The following is a 26,034-nucleotide window of genomic DNA, read 5'->3' on the forward strand; positions in this document are numbered from 1 at the left end:
GGACGAAAATGGAAGAGAGTATGTCCGGGGTGCAAGGGATCCTTGATTAAGCTGGCTGCTTTTCCAAGGCAGTGGGAAGTTTGGATGGAGTCAATGGATGGGAGGCTATGATGATAGTTCCATGATCACCAGTGTTGAGACTAGCCTTCCTGGTCCAGTGAAATAACTACTATGCTACTCTAACCCAGAGCATTTGTTACCTTTACTTAGTGTGCTATAATGCTTGTTTCATTCATTCATGGGACATGGGCGTCACTGGCTGGCCAGCATTTATTGCCCATTCCTAGTTGCCCAAGGGCAGTTGAGAGTCAACCACATTGCTGTGGCTCTGGAGTCAAATGTACGCCAGACCAGATAAGGGTGGCAGATTCTTTCCCTAAAGGACATTGGCAAACCAGATGAGTTTTTACAACAATTGACAATGGTTTCATGGTCATCAGTAGATTCTTAATTCCAGATTTTTGTATTGAATTCAAATTCCACTACCTGCCATGATGGGATTCGAACCCGGGTTTCCAGAACATTAGCTGAGTTTCTGGATTAATAGTCCAGTGATAATATCACTCGGTCATTGCCTTCCCTTTTGAAACGGATTGAAGCCTTACAGGAACTAACATTATGAAAATTTGAATGATGCGGAAACATGTTGTCATGTCTTGCACTTCTCAGGACAAATGCAAGAATACCAAATTTCAAATTGATCACAATAATTTATACCACAGGAGAGAAAGGGGCTGATTAGTTGACAAACTCACGTTCTTTGGCAACATGTCTCTCTTTCCAGCAATATTCAAGTTCTGAACCTCCAGGCAACTACAAAAACTCCAGCATTTTGTTTCAACTTACCATTTTTGAGTAGTATCACGGCCAAGTACTCCTCATGGTAGCTGTCCACGTACAGGAGGATGCTGGGGGCACGTGCTGTCCGGAAGCTGAAAGCTGTGTTCTCTGTGGAAATTGTCCTGTCCATGTAGATAGCAGATAAATGCGCACTTAGATTCTTAGCAATCCCGTAATACTCCTGGAAGTTGTATACCAGGGATGTTCCAACCTCAAAAAAGGCAGAAACTTCTGTAAGGGAAGAGGAGATGCAGTGTTAATATGAATGTGCAGCAATGTCATTGTCTATATTCTCTCCTGAAAATAATGCAGTCACTTCATTCGGAATTAGGTAAACACCCATGTCGGAAACCAGTCAATAAATTTGAGTCTTGGGGTGGAATTTTCCCGTCCCGCCCACCACAGGAATTGTAGCGGGTGGGACAGAAAATTTGGCGGACCGTGCAAACGTCCGTTGACCTCGGGCAGGAATTTCTGACCTTGAGGCGAGCCCATCCGGAAAATCCGCCCTTGAAAGTGTGAAAAGATTATAACTGGTGGGCATTACAGCGATCAATGATATAGATTGCTTTTTTGAACCTCTTTAAGGTACTGTATTTATGTTACCAGACTCATTAAACTAAAGAGCTGGATTTTAACTCTCAGAATGTGGCTGAGATTTCATCATGGAAGTTTCAGAATTTGAATTCAATTTACAAAAAAAATCTATTTTGGCAATTAGGAGCTAGCTTTGACCCCATGAAGCTGATAGATTGCTGCAAAAATCCACGTGGTACACTGGCATCCTTTAAGAAAAGGAAATCTGTTGTCCTTACCCTATCTGACTTCCACGTGACTCCAGTGCTCCACCAATATGGTTGACTCTTACCTGCTTTTGAAGTGTCCCAGCTTAGTGGTTCCCAACCAGTATGCCATGACACACCCAACCAGCATGCCCAAGTGTGCCACGGAAAAAGATTCAAAATTCATGTTATTAAACTAAAACTAACCTTGGTCTTTAATTCTGTGATTAGCATATCCAAGATCCAATGAATCTTGGGCCTCCCGCGCATGCGTCAGCTGGGAGAGAGCCACACATACTCCATTTAGACTTTCTATGTTGGTCAGACCCATGCATGTGGCCAATGGGTCTTGGAGCTAAAGGTAAAGGTCCCCGCACAAAAAGCAAAAAAAGTGTACACAAACACTGGGCGAAGCAAGAGAGACAGGGAGAGATCAAAAAACAAGGCAAGAGGAGAGGGAGAAGTTAGGGAAGAAGACAGAGGTGTGCCTCAAAATTGTTTTGTAGAATAGAGGTGTGCCATGATGTATGTTACGGTTCAGGTTTAAAACTCCAAAGTGTTCTCTGGAGCCCGCCTGGTTCGTACGTTTTGCATCTTGAATTTGGCTAGGATAAACATGAGATGATCCAAGTGACCTACTAGGGAGCTTTAATCAAACTTTTAAGAGTATAGTTAACATGTATAGTAAGAAAATTAGCAAGAATTTTTATTAATTACAATCAAAACCAATCCCAGAGACAAAAGACCCTTTTCACAGGTTTAGCACAGCACAGACTAATGCTCACATGATACTTGGATCAAGGCCGTTAGTTGAATTCTGCAGTCAAATGCTCTTGGGACTCAAAGCAGTTTGAAGACAAGACAGCTTCCCAAAGCACCAGAGGGAGACTCTGGTCCAGCCCCCAACAACAGCAGAGCTTCACACTTCAGGGAATCAAGAACTTGTTTTCAGCTAACCAACAGAATTTTCACAAAAAAAATAGGGAGAGAGGGAAAACACTTCTTTTTAGCTTGCTGAACCTTCTAAAACTAACAACTCAAACTTGCAGCTCCAAACGGAAACTGAAAATGAAATCCTTGTCGCCTGACCTGCCACAGCTCCTCCCAACAATGACATCACCAAAGGTTGTGAGCATGAATTTTTTAAAAAATTCTTAAAGGTACATTTACATCACACATAGAAAAGATTGGGAACCACCAAAATGACAAACCACACATTTGTTTAAGAGTGAATGTGCCACCATTTCTACGGGCAACTAGGTATGGGTAAAAAATGTCCATCTTGCCAGCAACAACCACATCCTAAGAACTGATAAAAAAAGGACAAATAAAGTTTTATCTGTTCTCATTTTTAAAATTATGTTGTTCTCCATAGATAACCTGCCGCATGTCTCACTGTTCTTTAAAGGTCAAAATGTTATTGCTTCTGTAACTGCACAGATTTAATTTTTCTTCTGGTGCAGTGCAGGAAAAATTGACTCTCTGGTGGCAGACCCACTCCCCTGTGCCAGTGGTAGGGGACACCTTTGTACCTAAGTCAGAGAGTTGCAGGTTCAAGCCTGACTCCAGAGACTTTATGTGTATAATACAGGCTGATGTTTCAGTGAGGGAATATTGCACTGCTCATTATCAAACTGAACTCTGCCCTCAGATTCTATGGCTATGTTTGATGAAGAGTAGGGGATCTCTGCTGCTTGTCACCACTCTTTTATCTACAATTTTGCAACCCCTCCCCCACCCTAACAGCATTCAAGGTGCATCTACATCATATGGACTGCAGATGATGGACCACAGCCCTGTTACCATTGCTAGCAGGGAAGGACAATAAATGTTGGCCTTGCCAGTGACACCCACATACCCTGAATAGACAAAACCAATCTGTAAATCTCCTAACCCAACTTTCTCTTTGTCCATTTTAATTGGCGAGGGCAAGGAAGTTCACACTATTTGGACGTTATTCCGATTTGGGTGCACCATGGGACTCCTGCATTCAACTGGAGGTTACAAGCCAGTAAACCATTCACTAGAGCGCTGGTGTGAAACATTGCACGGTGCTTTGAAAGGACATGAAGGCAGGTAACTAGAGATTTATTTTTAACTTGTTCATGGGATATGGGCATGACTGGCAAGTGGGCATCCCAATTCAGAATCATAGAATCCTACAGTGCAGAAGGAGGCCATTCAGCCCCTCAAGTCTGCACTGACCACAATCCCACCCAGGTCCTATTCCCCATAACCTGAGCTAGTCCCACTGAGACTAAGGGGCATTTTAGGGTGGCCAAACCACCTAACCCACACATCTTTGGATGTGGGAGGAAACCGGAGCACCTGGAGAAAACCCACACAGACATGGGGAGAATGTGTAAACTCTACACAGACAGTGAGCCAAGCTGGGAATCGAACCCAGGTCCTTGGTGCGGTGAGGCAGCAATGCTAACCACTGTGCCACCGTGGTGCTAGGGAAAAAGTAAACTTGGCAGGAAGAACAGGAAAGCAGTACACTATTTAAATAGAAAGAGATCACAAAATGCAGTTGTACAGAGGGATCTGGGTGTCCTGGTGCAAGAATCACAAAAGGTTAGCATGCAGATAGAGCAAGTGATTAGGAAGGCGAATGGAATGTTGCCATTTATTACAAGGGGAAAGGGACATGAATGCAAGTAGGTATTACTGCAGCTGTACAGGATCTTGCTGAGACCATGGCCAGAAGTTTCTGACTGTTCACACTGACCGAGATCTCCCGGTCACCTGAAAGCAAACTCCCGTCACATGTGCCTTGGCGCTAAAGATGCAAAGAATGAGAAGCCTCATCAACAGTGATGGGACCAGAAAATCCCACCGCCAGCCAATGACAGGCTGATTTCACCTCCGCGAAACATGCTGCGGGTGGGTGCATAGAGAATCCACGCCCACATCCGGCATACAGTACACAGTTTTGGTCTCTTCGTGTGAAAAAAGGGATGGAATTGTGTCAATCCAGAGAATGTCCACTCGACTCATTTCTGGGCTGAGGAGTTTATTTTATGAAGAAAGGTTGAACAGGTTGGGCCTATATCCAAAGGTGTTGAGACCAATAGGAGGTGGTTTTATTGAAGCATGTAAGATCATGAGGGGAGCTGGCAGGGTGGATACTGGAAGGCTCAAAGGCCTACTCTCTTCCTCAGCCCTATGTGCCTATGAACAGCTGAGAGTCAACCAAGTTACTGTGGATCTGGAGCTAAATGCAGACCAGACTGTAAGGAGGACAAATGTTTCTTTCCTTGAAAGACATTGGCCGGAATTTTACCGCCTTGCCCGCCCAAGGCTCGGAAGATCGCACCCGAGGCCAACGAAGAATGCCGTTCTGCAAGCCTCGGCCGCCCCGATTTTGAGGCGGGCGTGCCGGTAGAATCAGGGCCACTATTTATATCAATCAATGAAAATTTCAGTTCCAAATTTTTAAAAATTTAAGTTAACCACCATCAGTTGTCATGTTGGGATTTTAATGTGTGTCCCCAGAGCAGAGGTTGGACGGCATGGTGATGCAGTGTTTAGCACTGCTGCCTCACAGCGCCAGAGACCCAGGTTCAATTCTGGCCTCGGGTGACTGTATGTGTGGAGAATGTTTGCACATTCTCCCCGTGTCTGCCTGGGTTTCCTCCGGGTACTCCTGCTTCCTCCCACAGTCCAAAGATGTGTGGGTTAGGTGGATTGGCCATGCTAAATTGCCCCTTAGTGTCAGGGAGATTAGCAGGATAAATACATGGGATTTCAGTGATAGGGCCTGGGTGGGATTGTTGTCGGTGCAGACTCGATGGGCCAAAGGGCCTCTTTCTGCACTGTAGGGATTCTATGATTCTATGATTCTATTCATTGGCCTGGACCAACTGGTCAGTGATATTACCACTATGTCACCATCTCCTCCCCAACAGCTATTCAGCTATTCCTTCAATCTTGGATACGTAAGGAACAGCAGTAGATCATTTGATCCCTTGAGCCTGTCTTGCCACTCAATTAGATCATGGCTGATGTACCTCAACTCCACTTACCTGCCTCTGATCTATGCCTCTTCATTCCCTTACTGAATAAACGTCTGCTGATTTCAGCCTTGTACGTCTTAACTGACCTTGAGGGGGGAAGAGCGTTCCTGATTTCTGCCACACTTTGTGCGCAAAGGTGCCTCCTGATTTCATCACAGAATAGCTTAGCTGAAGATTGAGCTGCACTGTTCGTGATTTGCTCCCAGTGGAGGAAACAGATTCGCTGTAACTACCCTATCAAATCCATTTATCACTTAAAAGCATCATCAGAATTAGAAGGTGAGGGAGATCTAAGTAACTTTCCGGGGACTGATTCAGTCTCTGGGAGTTGAACTGTTTCCCTGGGACATTATGATGAATGATACCATTAGTTACCTTAAGGCACAACTTGCTATTTTGGACAACTGTATGTTATATTGTTAATGGACACTGACAATTTTCAATTTCCGTATTTTGATGATTTTGGATTTGATTAGAGATATTAGAAAAAGATGCTGTCTTCAGAGGAAAATATAAACCCTTAGAATGACTTATTGATACGATTAGACCATTGGAGAGATGACACACAGTGTCGCTGAAAACACTTTTCATGCCCTCAGGTACCTGGAGGCTCAGATGGCTGAAATGTCAAAATTACTCCACCATTTGAGTGGCAGAGTGGTTAGCACTGCTGCCTCACAGCCTTAATGATGGGAAGGGATGATGGCTGAGAAGGAAAGATGCGGAAGAAAATCCTGCACTCAGGATTCCACCACCTCGTGGGACATCTCGCTGCCCAAAGATATGAGGGTCAAGAATTGGCCTTTTCAGTCACATGAAGACCCACGGCAGAAAGCTACGACTCGGAGTGCACATTATCCTCAAATTAAGGGGCAGCCAACGATGCCAATACTTCAACGATACTTCATCGGGGGCAGCACGGTGGCACAATGGTTAGCACTGCTGCCTCACAGCTCCAGGGACCCAGGTTCAAATCCAGCCTTAGATGACTACCTTTGTGGAGTTTGCACGTTCTCCCCGTGTCGGCGTGGATTTCCTCCGAGTCCTCCGCTTCTTCCCACACTCCAAAGATGTTCAAGTTGGGTCATGCTAAATTGCCCCTAAGCGTATGTTCCAAGATGTATAGGTCAGACGGATTTAACCATGTTAAATGTGTGGGGTTACAGGGCTAGGGCGGGGGGAGTGTCAGAGAGTCAGTGCCGACTCGAGGGGCCAAATGGCCTCTTCTGCACTGTATGGACCCAAGATCCTAATGTGGGGTGCCCTGAGCTAGTGAAAGGCACTACACAAATGCAAGCCTTTCTTTACTTTTTTATTCGCAATAAGAGCAAGTTCCAAAGTTGCCCGTTATAGGGTCTTAAGTGCTCTGTGTATTTGGGCAGAAACAGCTGTGTTTAATTGCTCTTTGAGGTTTGCTGAATGATAAAATGAAATCATCACTCCCAAACTGTAGCATTTGCTGCATAATTTCCTCAATTCGAAATCAGCAATATGCTGCCACTTTAATTATGCTGTCTGCTAATAAGCATTTGACAGTGGCTTTTGAGTCAAAGCAGAGAGCTCTGGCAGCTGAGCCAATATCAAGTTCGAGACATTACATTCGAGACATGGGCCAAGGTTTTAATTGTGCATATTTGAATTTGATTTACAGCTAAGTGCATGTCCGTAGATAATTGTCTTTCTAAGTTATGATGTTTGACCAATCTTTTTCATCTTCCTTGGTTGAGAAATGTGACTGCCTACTAGATCTACACATAACGACATAAGAACTAGGAGCAGGAGCGGGCCATCTGGCCCCTCGAGCCTGCTCCGCCATTCAATAAGATCATGGCTGATCTTTTTGTGGACTCAGCTCCACTTACCCACCCACTCACCATAACCATTAATTCCTTTACTGTTCAAAAATCTAGATATCTTTGTCTCAAAAACATTTAATGAGGTAGCCTCAACTATTTCACTGGACAGGGAATTCCACAGATTCACAACCCTTTGGGTGAAGAAGTTCCTCCTCAACTCAGTCCTGAATCTGCTCCCCTTTATTTTGAGGCTATGCCCCCTGGTTCTAGTTTCACCTGCCAGTGGAAACAACCTCCCTGCTTCTATCTTATCTACTCCCTTCATAATCTTATACGTTTTTATAAGATCCCCCCCACCCCATTCTTCTAAATTCAAATGAGTGTCGTCCCAGTCTACTCAGTCTCAGGGCGGCACGGTGGCACAGTGATGAGGACTGCTGCCACACAGCACCAGGGATCCGGGTTCGATTCCCGGCTTGGGTCACTGTCTGTGTGGAGTTTGCACATTCTCCCCGTGTCTGTGTGGGTTTCTTCCAGGTGCTCCGGTTTCCTCCCACAGTCTGAAGATGTGCAGGTTTGATGGATTGGCTATACTAAATTGCCCCTTATTATCAGGGGGACAAGTTAGGGTAAATATATGGGGTTATGGGGATAGGTCCTCGGTGGGATTGTGCCTGGTGCAGCGCCGATGGGCCGAATGGCCTCATTCTGCACTGTTGGATTCTATTCTATGAGTCTCTCCTCATAAGCCAACACTCTCAACTCTGGAATCAACCTGGTGAATCTTCTCTGCGTCCCCTCCATTGCCAATGCATCCTTTCTAAAGTAAGGAGACCAAAACTGTACACAGTACTCCAGGTGTGGCCTCACCAGCACCCTATACAGCTGCAACATAAACTCCCTGTTTTAAAACTCCATCCCTTATACAAAAAAGGACAATGTTGTATACTTATGTTATACAGATCGCAGGGCTACACCTTCACTCACATTCAGTCTACACAATTGCACTTACATTCAACACAACAACTTGCAATTAAATAGCTCCTTTAATGGAAAATCACTGGAACCTTATCAAATAAAATTTGACACTGAACAATAAAAGGGGATATTAGAGCAGAAACCTCAGATATTGGTGTGTGGAGGTGTGGTGAACCATAGATGGTTACCACTATGGGTACTTGTACATATGTTACTCTTGTTACTGTTGGGGTTAGGGTTTGGGTGTTCCACCTGTTATTACTGTTTATGTGGTAAACTCTGTTCGGCTCCGCCTTCTTACAGGAGTATAAAGGTCACTGCTACTTCCTAGTAGTCTTTAGTCTGGGAAAATATTGTTGAGTAGTGTGCCCCTATTTGTCGTGAATAAAAGCCTTTATTCCCGGGTACATCCTAGCCTCCCGTGTGAATCAATCGCGCATCAGGAGGATAAGTTTTAAGCAGCATCTTTAGGAGAAAGGAAAGGTGGAGTCGGTGTAGTGAGGGTTTAGGCAACTGAAGTGACTGATTCTAATGGTGCAGTGTTGAGAATTAGGAGAGAGGAGGAGGCCAGAATTAGAATAACTCAAAGGTCTCAGAGGATTGTAGGGTTGGAAGAGTGTACAGATATGGGCATGAGTGAGACCAGAGAGGCCACAAGATGTGCCAGAAGGGATCTCCTTCATTAGTCATAGAGTCACAGGTCGAATTTTCCCCCCAAAATTCCAAGTGTCATAACGACGAGGGAACGAGAGACCTCCGGCCAGTTCTTTTTGGTGAGCTTGGCACTCTTACCTCTGACACTCTGGGAGCTGCCAGTGAACCAGAAAAAGTCCTCCCAGCCCCACCCCCCAACCATGGACATTGGAACGCCACAACCACCCCGCCTTTGCACTCCATCGGTGGCAATGTCACACACATGTCACCCCCCCCCCCCCAACACTGATATGGGTCGCCAGCATCGGGGCATCAAGGTCCTCCTTGCCGGACCCACGATTAGCCCTCCCCCCGAACGTGACTCACCCCTGCATGATCCTCCCCCTGTACAACCGCCCCCCCTGCACAATCCCCTCCCTGTCAGAGTGCACAGCCTCCCCCGACCCTGTCATAGTCACCCCCACCACAGCTTTACCCCCACTCAGATCTCAGCCCATTGGCACTGCCCTGGCACACTTAGAGTGTCCAACCGGGCACTGCCAGGGTGGCAGGTGGGCACTGCCAGAGTGCCAGGTGGGCACCGCCAAGGTGCCAGGTGAGCCCTGCCAGGTGGGCCAGGTGGGCACTGTCAAACGGGCACTGCCCAGTTGTGCTCCTGACCACCCATGGGCTTCAATGGCCTCTGATCCTCCCTGGCATGGCCATGGCACTCGTGGAGACCAGTAGTAATTCTCACCGGCATGACATCATGCCAGAGAGGTGGGAAGCATCCAGGAGGGGGGATTCAGATGTGCCAAACTGTCTCATGAGATGGAAATTCAGGGGATCTGATGGTAATAAGCTTGGCCCCCTTCCTCGTTGCAAAATCATTCTTGCCATTATAACAGGGCTAGGAAGGGAGCGACCAGTACTGCTTTTATGTTTGCAGGCCGGAGTTTAAACAGCAGACTGAGTTCTGAGTCTGGAAATTAAATATTAAAAACTTTGCAAAGGCTGGAAGCTTACATCATGCGTTGTTGCCCATTAGTGAGTCAATTGCAGGCAAATAAGCTGTTTCTATTCCTGTGATAAAAATCCCATTGCATTACTTAGGGGATGAATAGTTGCTTTTAGTGTCTCTGCAAGTATAACAGGTTTGATAACTCTCCCTTGCTGATATGGCCACGCTGGGGAGGTGGAACATGTGCTGGTCCCAGGTTTCGTCGATTGTGGTGTATCCTCACCATGGGAGGTATGAGATTCCACAGGGATGAGGGTTCAGCTTTTGTTCTGCAACTGCTATTGAACAGTTCCAGAAACTGGAGCCAACTTGTGAATCATGTGGCCTTTAATAGCCTTCCTTTGATTCAGCAAAGTCTACTTTTTAAATAAGCAAAAAGATAAGGTTTTAATTGACAGTTAATGATGTCTTAGGGACATGAGACATGGCAGACTGCAGTGTCCCTCTGGAGAGCTGTGTCCAGTATTTGTAGGATCTCACTTTAGGCTCAAGCAGTGTCCACATAGTGAGTTGTCATTCTCCCCAATATGGCATAGGAAGGCAACAAGCAAAGACAAGTGTACAAATAAAAATGGAGAGATAGCTACCATTCTTGTATAACCTGCTGGTGACTTGAGATGAGAACAGCATTGAGTTGAGAGAGTACCTTAAATCTCCATGAGGGAGAGTACTTGTTATATCAACACCAACAGCAGAGTAGGAGCGGCGCAGTGGCACAGCGATTAGCACTGCTGCCTCACAGTGCCAGGGACCCGGGTTTGATTCCTGGCTTGGGTCACTTCCTTCGGGTGCTCCAGTTTCCTCTCACAGTCCAAAAGATGTGCTGGTTAGGTGCATTGGCTGTGCTAAATTTTCCCTCAGTGTACCCAAACAGGCACCGGAGTGTGGCGACTGGGGGATTTTCACAGTAACTTCATTGCATTGTCAATGTAAGCCTACTTGTGCCACTAAGAAATAAACGTAAGGAACTGGCAATTATGTGGTGCCTGACACATTTTCAGGACATTACAAAACATTTCTCAGTTAATTTAGTGCCTTTGAAGTGTAGAAGCTATTGCAAATGTTGGCACATGCAGGAGCCAATTTGCACTGAGGTCCCACAAACAGCAATGAGATAAACAACCTATTTTTTGCACTGTAGGTTGAGGGAACCTTGCATGACCGCAACAGCTGAAGATCCTTCAGCCTCTTCAGCTTTCTTTCATCTCTGAACACCAGCTGAGCGAACATTCAGGACCTCTGCTTACTGTCTCACCCGAAAAGCAGAACCTCTGACACTGTAGGATTTCCTCAGTACTCGGGCGGCACAGTGGCACAGTGGTTAGCACTGCAGCCTCACAGTGCCAAGGACCTGAGTTCGATTCCTGGCTAGGGTGACTGTGCGGAGTCTGCACGTTCTCCCCGTGTCTGTGTGGGTCTCCTCTGGGTGCTCCGGTTTCCTCCCACAGTCCAAAGATCAGGTGGATTGGCCATGCTAAATTGCCCCTTAACGTCTGGGGGATTAGCAAGGTAGCTCCATGGGGTTACGGGGATAGGGCCTGGATGGGATTGTTGTCAGTGCAGTCTCGATGGGCTGAATGGCCTCTTTCTGCACTGTGGGGATTCTATGACGATTCTATGATACTGCACTGGAGTGTCAGGTTACATTGCAAACTCAAGTCTTAGGACTCAGAAGGAGGGAAAAAAAAGTAATCCTTTGACAGAGAAACCTGCAGCTTCCGTTTTCCACATTGTCTTTCACAAACTATTTAAGATACCATCAACTCTTGTATATTATCCCAGAGTATAAAAAGCTTTCCCAAACATCAAACCTGTAATTCTCCGCCTTTCGCACCTGCAATAACCATAAGCCGATTTGTTACCTTTTATTCAGCATCTGTTTTCAAATAATTACAGAGCACCACACTGACAGTAATTATATCAAATGAGAACTTGTGAACATCCAAGGTTGTTCCTAAAGAGCAAAAATATAATCCATCCCAGTCAAGCTTCAAAGCTAGACTAATTCTATTCTTTTATCAAAATAAGCCAGTTGAAGCCAGGACCGTGTTACCACAACCCTTACTTCAATGTTCGACATTTGATTTACGGTTTCCCAGTAATTAATTTGAAGATTGCCTCTCTCAATAAACCTGTAATAATCATTTCACCAGTTTTATTGTGGTGTGATCAACACATTAACGGAATGGAGTTAATGATAGTTGCTTCTGAAAAACATGACAAAATAGTAACTTGCCTTTTCGCACAAGATTGCATCAGAACTTAGAGTGTGTGTGGGTGGGAGCGGGGGTGCGGGAGGTGGGGTGGCGGGGAGTGAGTGGTGGGGGAATGGTTATGGGGGGGAGGGGATAGATTCAATTGTAGTGAAAACATCATTACTTTTATATTCCATTCCTACATAGAACATAGAACAGTACAGCATAGAACAGGCCCTTCGGCCCACGATGTTGTGCCGAGCTTTGTCTGAAACCCAGGTCAAGCTATTTCCTCCCTATCATCCCGAAGTACTCCATGTGCCTATCCAATAGCTTCTTAAATGTCCCTAAAGTTTCTGACTCCACTATCCTTGCAGGCAGTCCATTCCACACCCCAACCACTCTCACAATAAAAGATAACATTCCATTTCTCTTCACAATTGTTTGCTGTGCCTGCATACTAACATTTTGTGATTAACGTATCAGGACACCTGGATCTCTCTGTACCACAGGTCTGCATGGTTAGCACGGTGGTTAGCATTGCTGCCTCACAGCTCCAGGGACCCAGGTTCAATTCTCGGCCTCGAGTGACTATCTGTGTGGAGTCTGCACGTTCTCCCCGTGTCTGTGTGGGTTTCCCCTGGGTGCCCCGGTTTCCTCCCAACATCCAAAGTTCTGCAGGTTAGGTGGATTGGCCATGCTAAATTGCCCCTTAGTGTCCCAAGATGTGTAGGTTAGGAGGATTGGTGGGGTAAATATGTGGGGTAAGAATTGGTACAGACCCGATGGGGCGAATGGCCTCCTTTGCACTGTAGGGACTCTATGATTCTGCAGTCTATCTTCATTTAAATAATATGCTGCTTTTCTATTCTTCTGGTCAAAGGGAAACATGTTCACATTCTCCCACATAACACTCCATGCCAATTTTTTGCCCATTCACTTAACCTATCAATATCCCTTTGCAGATTCCGACGGAGGGGGGGGGGGGGGGGGGGGGGGCGGAGGTGGGGGGGGGGGGGGGAGTGGGTGGGGGGATAGTTTTCCCGCCCCGCCCGCCACGGGAATCGTAGCAGGCTGGGGGCGGACTGTGCAAAGGTCTGTTGACTTCGGGCAGGGTTCTCTGGTTTTGGGGCGAGCGTGGCTGGAAAACCCGCCCACATGTCCTCCTCACATTAATGCTCTCCTACCTTCATCCACCTCTTGGTATTGATTGTGAATTGCCCGAGGCTCCAGCGCTGATCCCTGAGGGACTCTGCTAGTTACAGCTTGCCGACCCAAAAATAACTCCTCAGAAAGGGTATCATGAGGTGATACTTTGAAGAAACGGGGCGGGGAACATTACGTTGTTAAAGGAGCTGACCTTTAGTGAGAGGGTAAGCAGGGATCCTGTTTGCCTTCTCTGGTTTAAAGTAAAGGATCTCATGGTGTTATATGGAAGGAGAAACAGAAGAGTTCTTCTGGTTCCCCAGCTAACTTCAATCCATACAAAACATCACCTGCTCGTCCTTGTCTGTCTAAAGCTCCCATTGTTCATGGTTCACTGGCTAACTGTTACGGGGTGAGAAGTGCAAAAGATGATGGTTAGAAAGTCTGGAGGCAGAAACATGCATCTGGCCAATCAAACCCTTTCTATCCAGAGTCCACATCTGTGACTTTTCTATTTTGTTCCACATCACCCAGAAACATTCAGCATCCTAACAGATCCCAGTCATGGACTGCTTTATCTCAATTAGAGCATATACTGTTTGTTACCATCCTTTATTTCTGCTGCCAAGCTAATTCTCATTCCATTTCTACATATTTTGCCATCCATTCAATGCACCCAAATCTCCAAATTATAAAACGGTTCATAGAATCATAGAACCTGCAGAGCAGAAGAAGGCCATTTGGCCCATCGAGCCCATACCGACAACAATCCCACCCAGGTCCTGTCCTATCCCTATAATTCCACATGTCGACCTTCCTATTCCCCCTGACATTAAGGACCAATTTAGCATGGCCAATCAACCTCACCCACACATCTTTGGACTGTGGGAGGAAACCGGAGCACCCGGAGGAAGCCCTCACAGACACAGGGAGAACATGTAAACTCCACACAGACAGTGACCCAAGCTGGGAATCGAGCGCAGGTCCCTGGCGTGTGAGGCAGCATTGCCAACCACTGTGCCACCCCAACATTAATGGGAGTGAGAAATTCCAAGGTCTATGGCTTGAGAGAATATGTAGAGCACACGGAGACAGGTTTCATAGATTCATTGCATTGCAGAAGAAGGTCAGGCAGCCCATTGAGTCTGCACTGACAAAAATCCCACCCAGGCCCTATCCCCGTAACCCCACATATTTAACCTGCTAATCTCCCTGACACTAGGGTCAATTTAGCATAGCCAATCAACCTGAACCACACATCCCTGGAGTGTGGGAGGAAACCGGAGGAAACCCACGCAGACACGGGAAGAACATGCAAAACTTCACACAGTTACCCAAGACTGAAAAGGACCAATTGGCCAATCAACCGAACCAGCACATCTCTGGAGTGTGGGAGGAAACTGGAGGAAACCCACGCAGACACAGGGAGAACATGCAAACTTCACACAGTAATCCAAGGCTGGAATCAAACCTGGGTGCCTGGCACTGTGAGGCAACAATGCTAACCACTGTGCCACCGTGCCACCCTGTAAGACAAAGACTCATAAATATGTTTATTGTGATGTGAAGTTTTGATTGAAACTGCTAAATATAAATATTTGAGGCTGAAACAGAAGGTGCAGACTCTTCCATGATTACCTTTCTTGCAGAATGGTCCATCATAAGCCGAGAGAGAGCAGTTACAGGAATAGCCATTGTATTTCTCGATGCATTGCCCTCCATTGTGACATAGGTTTCCATAGCTGGTACAGTGTCCCGGACACCCTGGGTTGACCCCAGGGGTCATTTTGGCACGTTCCTCAAGGTCAAGGTTCACCCCATTCAATTGTAAAGCCCGAATGCATCCAAGGAATCCTTTCTGTCTCGAGGCCGTCCCTCCTATAATTAAACAAAGGGAAATTACAATCCGGCTTCATTCCATTTTTCTTCAGCATCGCGTATTTAGAAAATCAAAGGAAGACAAATACAACTGGCCCCACGGTTGGTGGAACATTGTAGATTGGGGAAATCAGAGGTCGTAAAAACAAAACTAAAAGTTCAAAGCAAGACCGAAAACTAAAATGAAAACAGAACACTCTGAAAAGACTCAACAGGTCTGGCAGCAACTGTGGAGAAAGAAACAGAGTTGTTGCTTTGAGTCCAATATCACCCATCTTTAGGAACTCAACATGGAGAAGCTTGGCTAATTTTCCACCACCACCATAGAGCAACAGATGCTGGTTTAATTGATTCTTTTGAACAGAAGTTGGCTAAATATCTGGATTGGGATGGGATTGGAAGTCAGAAGGTTAAACATGGAAATAGATACTTGATGGGTTACAATGCAATTGGTCAGGGCTAAATTATTTAGGACACAAAAACAAAAAATGCCAGAAGACCTCAGCAGGTCTGACAGCATCTGTGGAGAGAGAATAGAGTCAATGGTTCGAGTCTGGATGACCCTTCGTCACAGCTCAGACGAAGGGTCACCCAGACTCGAAACTTTTGACTCTATTCATAGAATCACAGAATCCCTACAGTGCAGAAGGAGGCCATTCGGCCCATCGAGTCGGCACCGACAACAATCCCACCTCGGCCTTACCCCCACTACACCACACATTTACCCCACTAATCCCTCTGACCTACACATCCCAGGACACTAGGGGTCAATTTAGCATGGACAATCAACCTAACCTGAACATCTTTGAACTGTGGGAGGAAACCGGAGCAGCCGGAGGAAACCTACGCAGACATGAGGAGAATGTGCAACCTCCACAAAGACAGTAACCCAAGCCGGGAATCGAGGTATTCTCTCTCCACAGATGCTGTCCGACCTGCTGAGATGTTCCAGCATTTTCTGTTTTTGTTTCCGATTCCAGCATCCGTAGTATTTTGCCTTTATCTAAATAATTTAAGATATGACTGCACGGATTCTGTGAGTTCATTGGGTTTCCATTCATCTCTGGCTGGAGATGCCATACCCTACAAGAACAGTGACCAAAGAATTTATTTACTGACTTACAAGCCTTTTTCTGTACTGTTATCAAAAGCAATAGGATTGTTTTCCTTTGCTTAGTGGAGATGGTCCATTGGAGTTTAAGGCAGGGAGCCCATGAAAGTGGGTTAATATTTTTAAGTGTGAAAACTGCATTGGATTTATGGTGTGCAATTTCACATTACTGGAGGGATGACATTCCAATTTTGAGTGAAGTACAAACATTTTTTTGTGCAGGTTCTGTTGAAGGAAAGTGGTCGAAGTGAACGAAATGTTTTTTTTTGCCTTTCAGCATGCTAAAACTCCCATTTACTGTCACTTCACTGTTCCACCAGTCTATAGTGCAGGATATATTCAATTCTCTAGCTTTGAATGAAGGCAGCTGCATGATTGGCAGACAATTGTTATGTTCTCAGCTGCACCATTGTATTGTGGAACGAAAGTGGTCCCAGGTGCTATGAAGATCTCTTGAAATCGAGCAAAAGACCCTAACAGTCACGTGCTCCTGACTGCAATGGCAGGTGAGACTGGTACTATTCGAGAATACATCCTAATAAGCTTCAGAAAAATAATTGGATAACAAGTTTCAGCTTGACTCACTCTGATCCCTGAGCCAAAGGCTGTGGGTTCAAGACCCACTCATGGATTCTGAGTACAGAATCGAGGTTGATTCTTCAAGCGCAATACTAAAGGAGTGTGACATGACCAGGGGTGCTCCCATTTGAAGAAAATGCCACACTGAGGTCCTACCGGGTAGCACGGTGGCACAATGGTTAGCACTGCTGCCTCACATCGCCGGGGACCCAAGTTCGATTCCCGGCTTGGGTCGCTGTCTGTGCGGAGTCTGCACGTTCTCCCCGTACCTGCGTGGGTTTCTTCTGGGTGCTCCGGTTTCCTCCCACAGTCCGAAAGGCGTGCTGGTTAGGTGAATTGGCCATGCTAAACTCTCCCTTAGTGTACCCGAACCGGTGCCAGAGTGTGGCAACTAGGGGATTTTCACAGTAACTTCATTGCAGTGTTAATGTAAGCCTACTTGTGATACTAATAAATAAATTTTAACTTAAATTCAGTAGACCTTCAGATTCCTGGGATTTCAGGTTTCCTGGATGCAGACACGTGGAACCCCCTCCCCCACCACCCCTCCAACGGTTCCTTCCCCAACTCCCCTGAAATACTGGGGCCTTGATTCTGACTGTCAGTTTCAGGGAGAGAAGTGAACAGAGTTAAGGGGTTACATGAAGAGAAAGAGAAAATAAGGGGCATAAAGGAAAGAAAGACATCTTATTCCAATTTGAATATTATTTTAAATCTCCCAGAGAATTTAAATACCTAAGTACAAAGATTTTACACATGTAATTGTTAATTTCCAGTGCAATGTAGTTTGATAAGCCGTTATTAACATTTATCACATTGTTAAAATGGGACTTATAAGACAAGATTGCAAAATTTCCTAATCCTATGCAAATGAGGCTTTGTAGGTTCAATTGTTCCATAACTGGCTTGCAGAGGTTGAGTGTCAGGAACACAGATCTCAGCATCAAAAAAAAGATAGTTACATTGTTACCAACCCACACCAACTTTCTATTGTGAGTTTAATGGGTAATTAATGTGTAAGTGCTGCAAACCCATGATATTGTTCCGAAGACATGCTTTATGCCAAATAATATTTTTTAATCTACCGGCTCAAAACCTGAATTGAACTTTTAAAAACAGGCATTTTAAAAACACAGAGACAAAAATAATTTGAATTCATAGCCCAAGATGGCTAACCCCAATTCGCATCATTATACATTCCACATCCCAGTTCTTTGCACTGGAGTCAGTCTGTCTTCAAAATCCATCAAAGAAGTGACTTCAGGTTGAGAGTGAAGGACTTACATCTACCGTCCATTAGCAAGGCATCTGTGCAATTGCGTGAGGTATTTAACTGTTGGAGATGGGACATTAAGATGAATCGCTGAGACTATTGGACCCTGGCTAGGTTAGCTTCCAGCCATGAACTCATCAATTCATCTTTGGAATACACGGACAATGTCCTTTCTGGAATCATCCTAGCCATTTGGAGAAGAAAGGTCAAATGACAAGCCCACTCTTTGTATATTTTAAGCACATATTTGCTCAGCAAAACTTGGGACAGGCAGTTTAGGGAGTAGACCCAAGAGGGCCCTCTCCTGCCTCCTTTATCTCCAATTCACCTGCTAAGATTTAGCCCAGTTTGCAGGTGATGATCCAAAAACACCCTGCTACAGACAGAAATTACTTAAAAGTCTCTAAACCAGTACTACTCTCTCCTGAAGAACAACTAACTCAGTCATCTACATCTTAAATCAGAAGCAGCGAAACCAGCAAATTCAGCCTGAAGGATATGTGTGTGTGTATGTGTGTGTGTGAAAGCCAGTATGTATTTTACTTACATTGGTTTAGATCGGCAAGGTGGCACAGTGGCACAGTGGCTAGCACTGCTGCCTCACAGTGTCAGAGACCCAGGTTCAATTCTGGCCTCGGGTGACTGTTTGTGTGGAGTTTGCATATTCTCCCAGTGACTGCGTGGGTTTACTCCACATGCTCCAGATTCCTTTCACACTCCAACGATGTGTGGGTTAGGTTGATTGGCCTTGCTATATTGCCCCTTAGTGTCAGCGAGTCTAGCAGGGTAAATACATGGGGTTACGGGAATAGGGCCTGGGTAGGATTGTTGTTGATGCAGGCTCAATGGGCCAAATGGCCTCCATCTGCACTGTAGGGATTCTATGATTATCTATTAAATTCTCGGCATACTAAAACTAACCTCTTACTTTGTTAAACTCAAAAGAATCTGTCAATTGTTTATTTTATGAGCACAGCGTGTAAACAGTTAAGTGAGCACTGAATTGACAAGTATACCCTTGTCAACCCAAAAAGACCAAATGCGGAGAGGACATGCAGGTGGGGGGGGCGGTGCATCTGACCCCTCCTCACTTGGTCGTAGCAACTACTACAGGTTGAGGCGAGCTTGGCTAGGTTAATGGCGGAGCAGCGCAAATCATCGGGCAACCTGTGTTCTCAGGTCTGGAGATGGTTCACACATTATTAGCAATCAGCATTATTTTGGCAGCCAATTCTGGGTCTTCGTGCTAATAATTGCTCAGCTCACCTATTTTACAGAACAGATTCTTAACAAACAACAGTAAGATGCATGCAGGTTATCCAATAGCAATAGCAAGCAAACTATTCGCTGCTCCATGCTGCTGTGTGTATTATACCGCAGTATGGATAAACAAGCTATTCCCACTAGATGGTGCTTGGCATCTTTGACAGAAAGTATGTACTTAAAAAGGATGGTTACCTGAAAGAAGCACTTGCATTTATAAAGCATCCTTTGCCACCAGGACATCTCAGAGTGCCACACAGTCAATGAAATACACTCAAAGTGTGTCACTGTCGTAATTTGGGAAACACTGCTGCAAATTTGCACGCAAAGTCCCATGCACAGCCATGAAACAATGATCAGATCAATCTTTTTTAGTGATGTTGGTTGTTGAATAAGTGTTTGACGGAATGCGCCAGGGAAAATTTGCCCGCTCACAACCTGGCCTTTGATGTCCACCTGAGAGAACATCTCTCCTAAAGGATGGCATTTCGAGTAACGCAGTATTCAAAGAACAAAAAGGAGAACAAAGTACAGTCCAGCACAGGAACAGGTCCTTCGGCCACTAAGCCTGCGCCAACACATGACGCCTTTCTAAACCAAATACCTTTTGCCTGTAGTCTGTATCCTTCTATACCCTGCCTATTCATGTATCTATCAAGATGCCTCTTAAACGTGGCTATTGTATCTGCTTCTACCACCTCCTTTGGCAGCCCATTCCAAGCATCCACCACCCTCTGTGTAATAAACTTGCCTCTCACATCTCCTTTAAACTTTCCCCCTTTTACCTTAAACCCATGTCCCCATGAATTGACATTTCCACCCTGGGAAAAAGATTCTGACTATCCATTCTCCTCATAATTTTGTAAACTTATATCAGGCCTCCCCTCAGCCTCTGATATTGAAATGAAAACAGACCAAGTTTGTCCCATCCCACCTCATAGCTAATACTGTCCAAACCAGGCAACACCCTGGTATATCTTCCCTGTATCCTTTCCAATGCCTCCACATCCTTCTGGTATTGTGATGGTCAGAACTGTAGGTAATATTCCAAATGTGGCTGAACTAAAGTCATTTATAGTTGCAACATACTCTATGCCCCAACTGATGAAAGCAAGCTTGCCTTACGCCTTCATGACCACTGCTTGATATTGTATTAGTTGCTGTCCTTCTGATTGGGGGTTGGGGGTGGAGGAGGTGGGGTGGGGGTGGTGGGGTGACTCTGGGAAATGGGCTCAGTCAGTCTTATTGCCAGCAAGTGCAATCTTGGGGCCCCCATTTTGCCTTGGGGTCCTGACATTTCCATTACAGCACAGGCAAATCGTCACATCTCAACTGATTCGTCCGGTCGATTGATCGAAACCCAGGGTTTAAATCTACACCCTTCTGTGTTCACAATAAAAGATTGTCTGAATCTCAATGTGGTCAATGAAATATTCCATTCTCAGTAAAGAAATCTGCACAGTAAGTACTGTAGACAAGAGCATAAAATTACAAAGTGACATTGATTGATTAAGTGCGCTAACAAGACTCTGGCAGATAGATTTCAATAAGAGTTTTAACAACACCAGGTTAAAGTCCAACAGGTTTATTTGGTAGCAAATACCATTAGCTTTCGGAGCACTGCTCCTTCAGCAGATGGAGTAGAAATTTCCAAAAGCTAATGGTATTTGCTACCAAATAAACCTGTTGGACTTTAACCTGGTGTTGTTAAAACTCTTACTGTGTTCACCCCAGTCCAACGCCGGCATCTCCACATCATGAGATAGATTTCAACACAGGTAATTGTGAGATCATCCATTTGTTGGAGCAAAAAGGGATAAATCCAAGTGTTGGTGTCAGCAGAGATTCTGTGCTTGATTCTCTGGAATGGGACAACCTTCTGACTCGGAGGTGAGAGATTTAGCGCTGACCACAGCAGACATATTGCAGTGATGAGGAATTGTCTCTCTTCTATCGGAAAAGGCACAGCACAGCCATTTAATCCCATGAAAGTGATAGAAGTTCCTGATAGTTTTAGTTGATGGATAAAGATCAAAGTCGGTCTCACCATGAAACGCAATAGCAGAGCATTTGCAATCTTACTGCCAATGGTTCTGACATTGCTTCCTTTACTTCAACTATTGGCCATTCTTAATGAGTGGTTCTACAACAGTGAATGGCATCATCCAGCGTTACTGTAATGGGTGTTGTAACTGACCCAAGCCTTTGCCTCACCCCACATCCATACTACGCAGCAATGAAGGCAGAAGCACAATTCTTGGTCAGAGGGGACAGTTTTCACCTGGGGTGATCCATTTTGGGATGTCTTCCTGGCACATTTTATTTCATTTTATTTATTTATTAGTCACAAGTAAGGCTTACATTAACAATGCAATGAAGTTACTGTGAAAATCCCCCAGTCGCCACACTCCGGCGCCTATTTGGGCACACTGAGGGAGAATTTAGCATGGCCAATGAACCTGACTAACATGTCTTTTGGACTGTGGGAGGAAACCGGAGCACCAGGAGGAAACCCATGTGGACACGGGGAGAATGTGCAGACGCTACACAGACAGTGACCCGAGGCTGGAATTGAACCCAGGTCCCTGGCGCTGTGAGGCAGCAGTGCTAACCACTGTGCCACCGTGCTGCCCAGTTTCCCAGCAGCAGCACTGGCCAAACATTGGCTTCCCAATGAACAGAGGGAGGCAACATATTCAAATAATGAAATCCAATAATTGAGGACAATATTTCGGGTCGCTGTCTGTGTGGAGTTTGCACATTCTCCCTGTGTCTGCGTGGGTTTCCTCCGGGTGCTCAGGTTTCCTCCCACAGTCCAAAGATGTGTGGGCTAGGTTGATTAGCCATTCTAAATTGCCCCTTAGTGTCCCGGGATGCATAGGTTAGGGGGGTTAGTGGGTAAATATGTAGGGATATGTGGATAGGGCCTGGGTGGGATTGTGGTTGGTGCAGACTCGATGGGCCGAATGGCCTCTTTCTGCACTGTAGGATTCTATGATTCTATGAACCACCAGAGGTTCCTTCGCCCAAAGAAGGGGAGAATTTGGGGAGGGGGGGTGGTTGCAGCTGGGCAAGGCTACCACTGAGGCCCATTTGGACAGGCCTATCAATTTGGCCTCGCAGGGTGTTAATATTTACTTGCCTCTCCATTCAACAGGCTGCGTTAGTGTTCACCTCTCTCTGTGGACGGCTGGCCTCCCGATTGGGGTGTGGGGGATGCGGGGGGGGGGGGGGGCGGGGGGGGGGGGCGCAGGGTGGGGGTACCTCTGGGAAAAGAGGGAAGCTGATGCCACTGCCAGCAAGTGGACAACTCAGGACCTCCATTTTGTCTCAAAGTCCTCAGGAAAATCTGGTCCATTGTTTCCATTATCTCACCGGCAGGTTGTCACATCTCAAGTGATTATTCTAGTTGGTTGATCTAAAACCCAGAGTTCAAAGATAGGTCCTTCTGCATTCAGAACAAAAGATTGCCCAAATCTCAATGTAATCAATGGGATATTCCAGTCTCGGTCAAGAAATATGCAAAGTAAGTACTGTAGGCAAGAGCATAAAATTACAAAGTGACATTGATTGATTAAGTGAGTGAACAAGACTCTGGCAGATAGATTTCAACACAGGTAATTGTAAGATCATCCATTTTGGGACCAAGTATTCTCTAAATGGAAAGCTGAAGAATAAGGAAGCGTGGAGGTCGGAAGAGATTTAAGGGTTCACATCGACAAATCACTTAAAAGAAGTGGCAGTTGCAAAAAATAATCTGAAAGGCTAAAGAAATGCTAGCCCTTATACATTAAAGGCTAGAATGAAAAGGGAAGGCATTGGCCTGGTGGTATTATCACTAGACTATAAATCCAGGAACTCAGCTAATGTTCTGTGGACCTGGGTTTGAATCCCACCACAGCAGATGGTGGAATTTGAGTTCAATAAAAAATATCCAATGATGTGCAGGTTAGGTGGCTTGGCCATGATAAATTGACCCTTAGTGTTAGAGGGATTACCAGGGCAAATATGTGGGGTTACCGAGATAGAGACTGTTGCCAGTGGAGGCTTGTTGGGTCGAATGGCCTCCTTCTGCACTGTCGGGATTCTATGATCTAGAATTAAGGATCTACCGATGACCATGAAACCATTGTCAATTGTTGGAAAAACCCATCTGGTTCACTAGGGCAGCATGGTGGCACAGTGGTTAGCACTGCTGCCTCACAGTGCCAGGGACCTGGGTTTGATTCCTGACTTGGGTCACTGCCTGTGTGGAGTTTGCACATTCTCCCTGTGTCCGCATGGGTTTCCTCCGGGTGCTCCGGTTTCCTGCCACAGTCCAAAGATGTGCAGGTTAGGTGGATTGGCCATGTTAAATTCTCCCTCATTTATCCAAACAGGGCCAGAGTGTGGCGACTAGGAGATTTTCAGAGTAACTTCATTATAGCGTTAATGTGAGCCTACTTGTGACTAATAAATAAACTTTAACTTTAATGTCCTCCAGGGAAGGAAATTTGCTGTCCTTACCCAGTCTGGCCGACATGTGAATTCAAAGCCATAACAATGTGATTTGTTGACTCTCAAATGCCCTCGGGCAACTAGGGATGGACAATAAATGCTGACCAGCCAGTGACGCCCTTGTCTAACGAATAGAAAAAGATCTGCGACAGCTACACAAACACATGGTTGGCCATACATGGAGAGCTGTCTATCGCATCTTTGAAAGGACTTTGTTGGCTTTAAACAGAGAGCAGTGCAGATTTGCTAGGATGCTACCAGCCTTTCAAGTGTTAGATCATGAGCAAAGATGTAAAGTAGGTTTTTATCCCCTGAAATATGAAGGATTGAGGGGTGATTCAATTGAGATGGAGTGACGACCTTCCTGGTGCTGAGGACATACATGGCAGAGTGGGGCAATGTTCAAATTAAAGGCAGGTCACTCAGAAGAGAAGGTAGGAATTGATTCTATGTGCAAAGGGTGGTAGACGTATGGATGTCTCTCCCACAAAGCGCAGGGCAATTAATAATATGAAATCTGAGATTGATAGATCTTCGCTCGCCATGGAGCAAAGGTGGGTGGATGGGGTTAGGATATATGGCCGTCAGGAAAAAGATACAAAAGTCTGAGGTCACATACCAACCGACTCAAGAACAGCTTCTTCCCTGTTGCTGTCAGACTTTTGAATGGACCTACCTTGCATTAAGTTGATCTTTCTCTACACCCTAGTTATGACTATAACACTACATTCTGCACTCTCTCGTTTCCTTCACTATGAACGGCATGCTTTGTTTGTATAGCATGCAAGTCACAATACTTTTCACTGTATACTAATACATGTGACAATAATAACTCAAATCAAATCAAATCAAATCAAAAGGTCAGCCACGATCCCATAGAATCCCTACAGTACAGAAGGAGACCATTCAGCCCATCGAGTCTGCACTGACAACAATCCCACTCAGGCCCTATTCCCATAACCCCACCCATTTACCCTCTAATCCCCCTGACACTAGGGTAAATTTAGCATGGCCAATCAACCTAACCCCCACATCTTTCGGTCTGTGGGATGAAACCGGAGCACCCGGAGGAAGCAGACACGGGGAGAAAGTGCAAACTCCAAACAGATAGTCACCCGAGGCCAGAATTGAACCTGGGTCCCTGGCACTGTGAGGCAGCAGTGCTAACCACTGTGCCACTGTGCCATCCTTGTGCCACCGTGCCGCCCATCTCACTGAATACCCGAACATGCTTGAGGGGCCGAATGGCCTGCTGGTCCCAATTTTCTCATTCGAACAGCAGCTAAAACAAAGCCGTAAATGGATTTTTCATGACTGCACATCGCTGCAGACTGTGAAGTATTATTTCAGTTGCATGGAAATAAATACTTTAAAGCTTAGCTCAACTCTCAAGTTATGATGAATAAATCATGCATTATCATGTCATTATGAATCACTCTCATAGCCCTAACAAGTTGCGTAAAGTGAAAGTGCTGTTTGAGACAGGCTCCCGGGAGCAGTGGAAAATAATCCCTGGTGGCTATGGTGTTGGAACGTCAAGGACGCTTAGTGAAGAATCAGTGCGACTTATATTAAGCTTGTGAATTCAAGAGCTGCATTATCTAGATGCTTAGCATTAACTAAATATTACCTGAGCCCCTTTGCATCTAAACATAGATCTGTAATAATATTGCAATTTCCTCAGGGGAGCTTATCCAAGTTTGTCATTTCGCCATATTGATGCACAATTAATTTGAATTCTGTCACATTACATATGAAAAGCTTGTTATCTGACAGCAATCCTTCTCTCACCTCTGGCCTCCATTGTTTTTTCTCTCTCTCTCTCCATGAAAACTTATCTATCTCTTTTATGGTTGTGATCATGGCTAGTGTTCTTCTAGACTACACACAATACTGGACTACACACAAGAGTCTGCAGGGCCAGAAAATATCACTGCAGCCCCGCTGGTTCGTCCCAGTATTTAGGACAGGGATTAGCCACAACACCTCTCACATGTTCAACCTCATTTTGAACCCTCCCTTC

The 26,034-nt window shown here is 45.5% G+C and overlaps 1 protein-coding gene across 1 annotated transcript in view; it reads right to left on the reverse strand.

Annotated features, from left to right (window-relative positions):
* The window catches only part of LOC144504123 (contactin-associated protein-like 5), a 922,207-nt gene that overhangs the window by 95,342 nt on the left and 800,831 nt on the right, over nt 1-26,034 (reverse strand). Inside the window, exons 19-20 of the mRNA XM_078229299.1 lie at nt 15,049-15,288; nt 847-1,071 (exon numbers count right to left, since the gene is read on the reverse strand). Of these exons, the coding sequence (XP_078085425.1) occupies nt 847-1,071; nt 15,049-15,288 (465 nt within the window). The remainder of the gene's footprint in view (nt 1-846; nt 1,072-15,048; nt 15,289-26,034) is intronic.

The sequence above is a fragment of the Mustelus asterias genome, chromosome 14 (assembly GCF_964213995.1).
Source record: "Mustelus asterias chromosome 14, sMusAst1.hap1.1, whole genome shotgun sequence".
Lineage (NCBI taxonomy): Eukaryota > Metazoa > Chordata > Chondrichthyes > Carcharhiniformes > Triakidae > Mustelus > Mustelus asterias.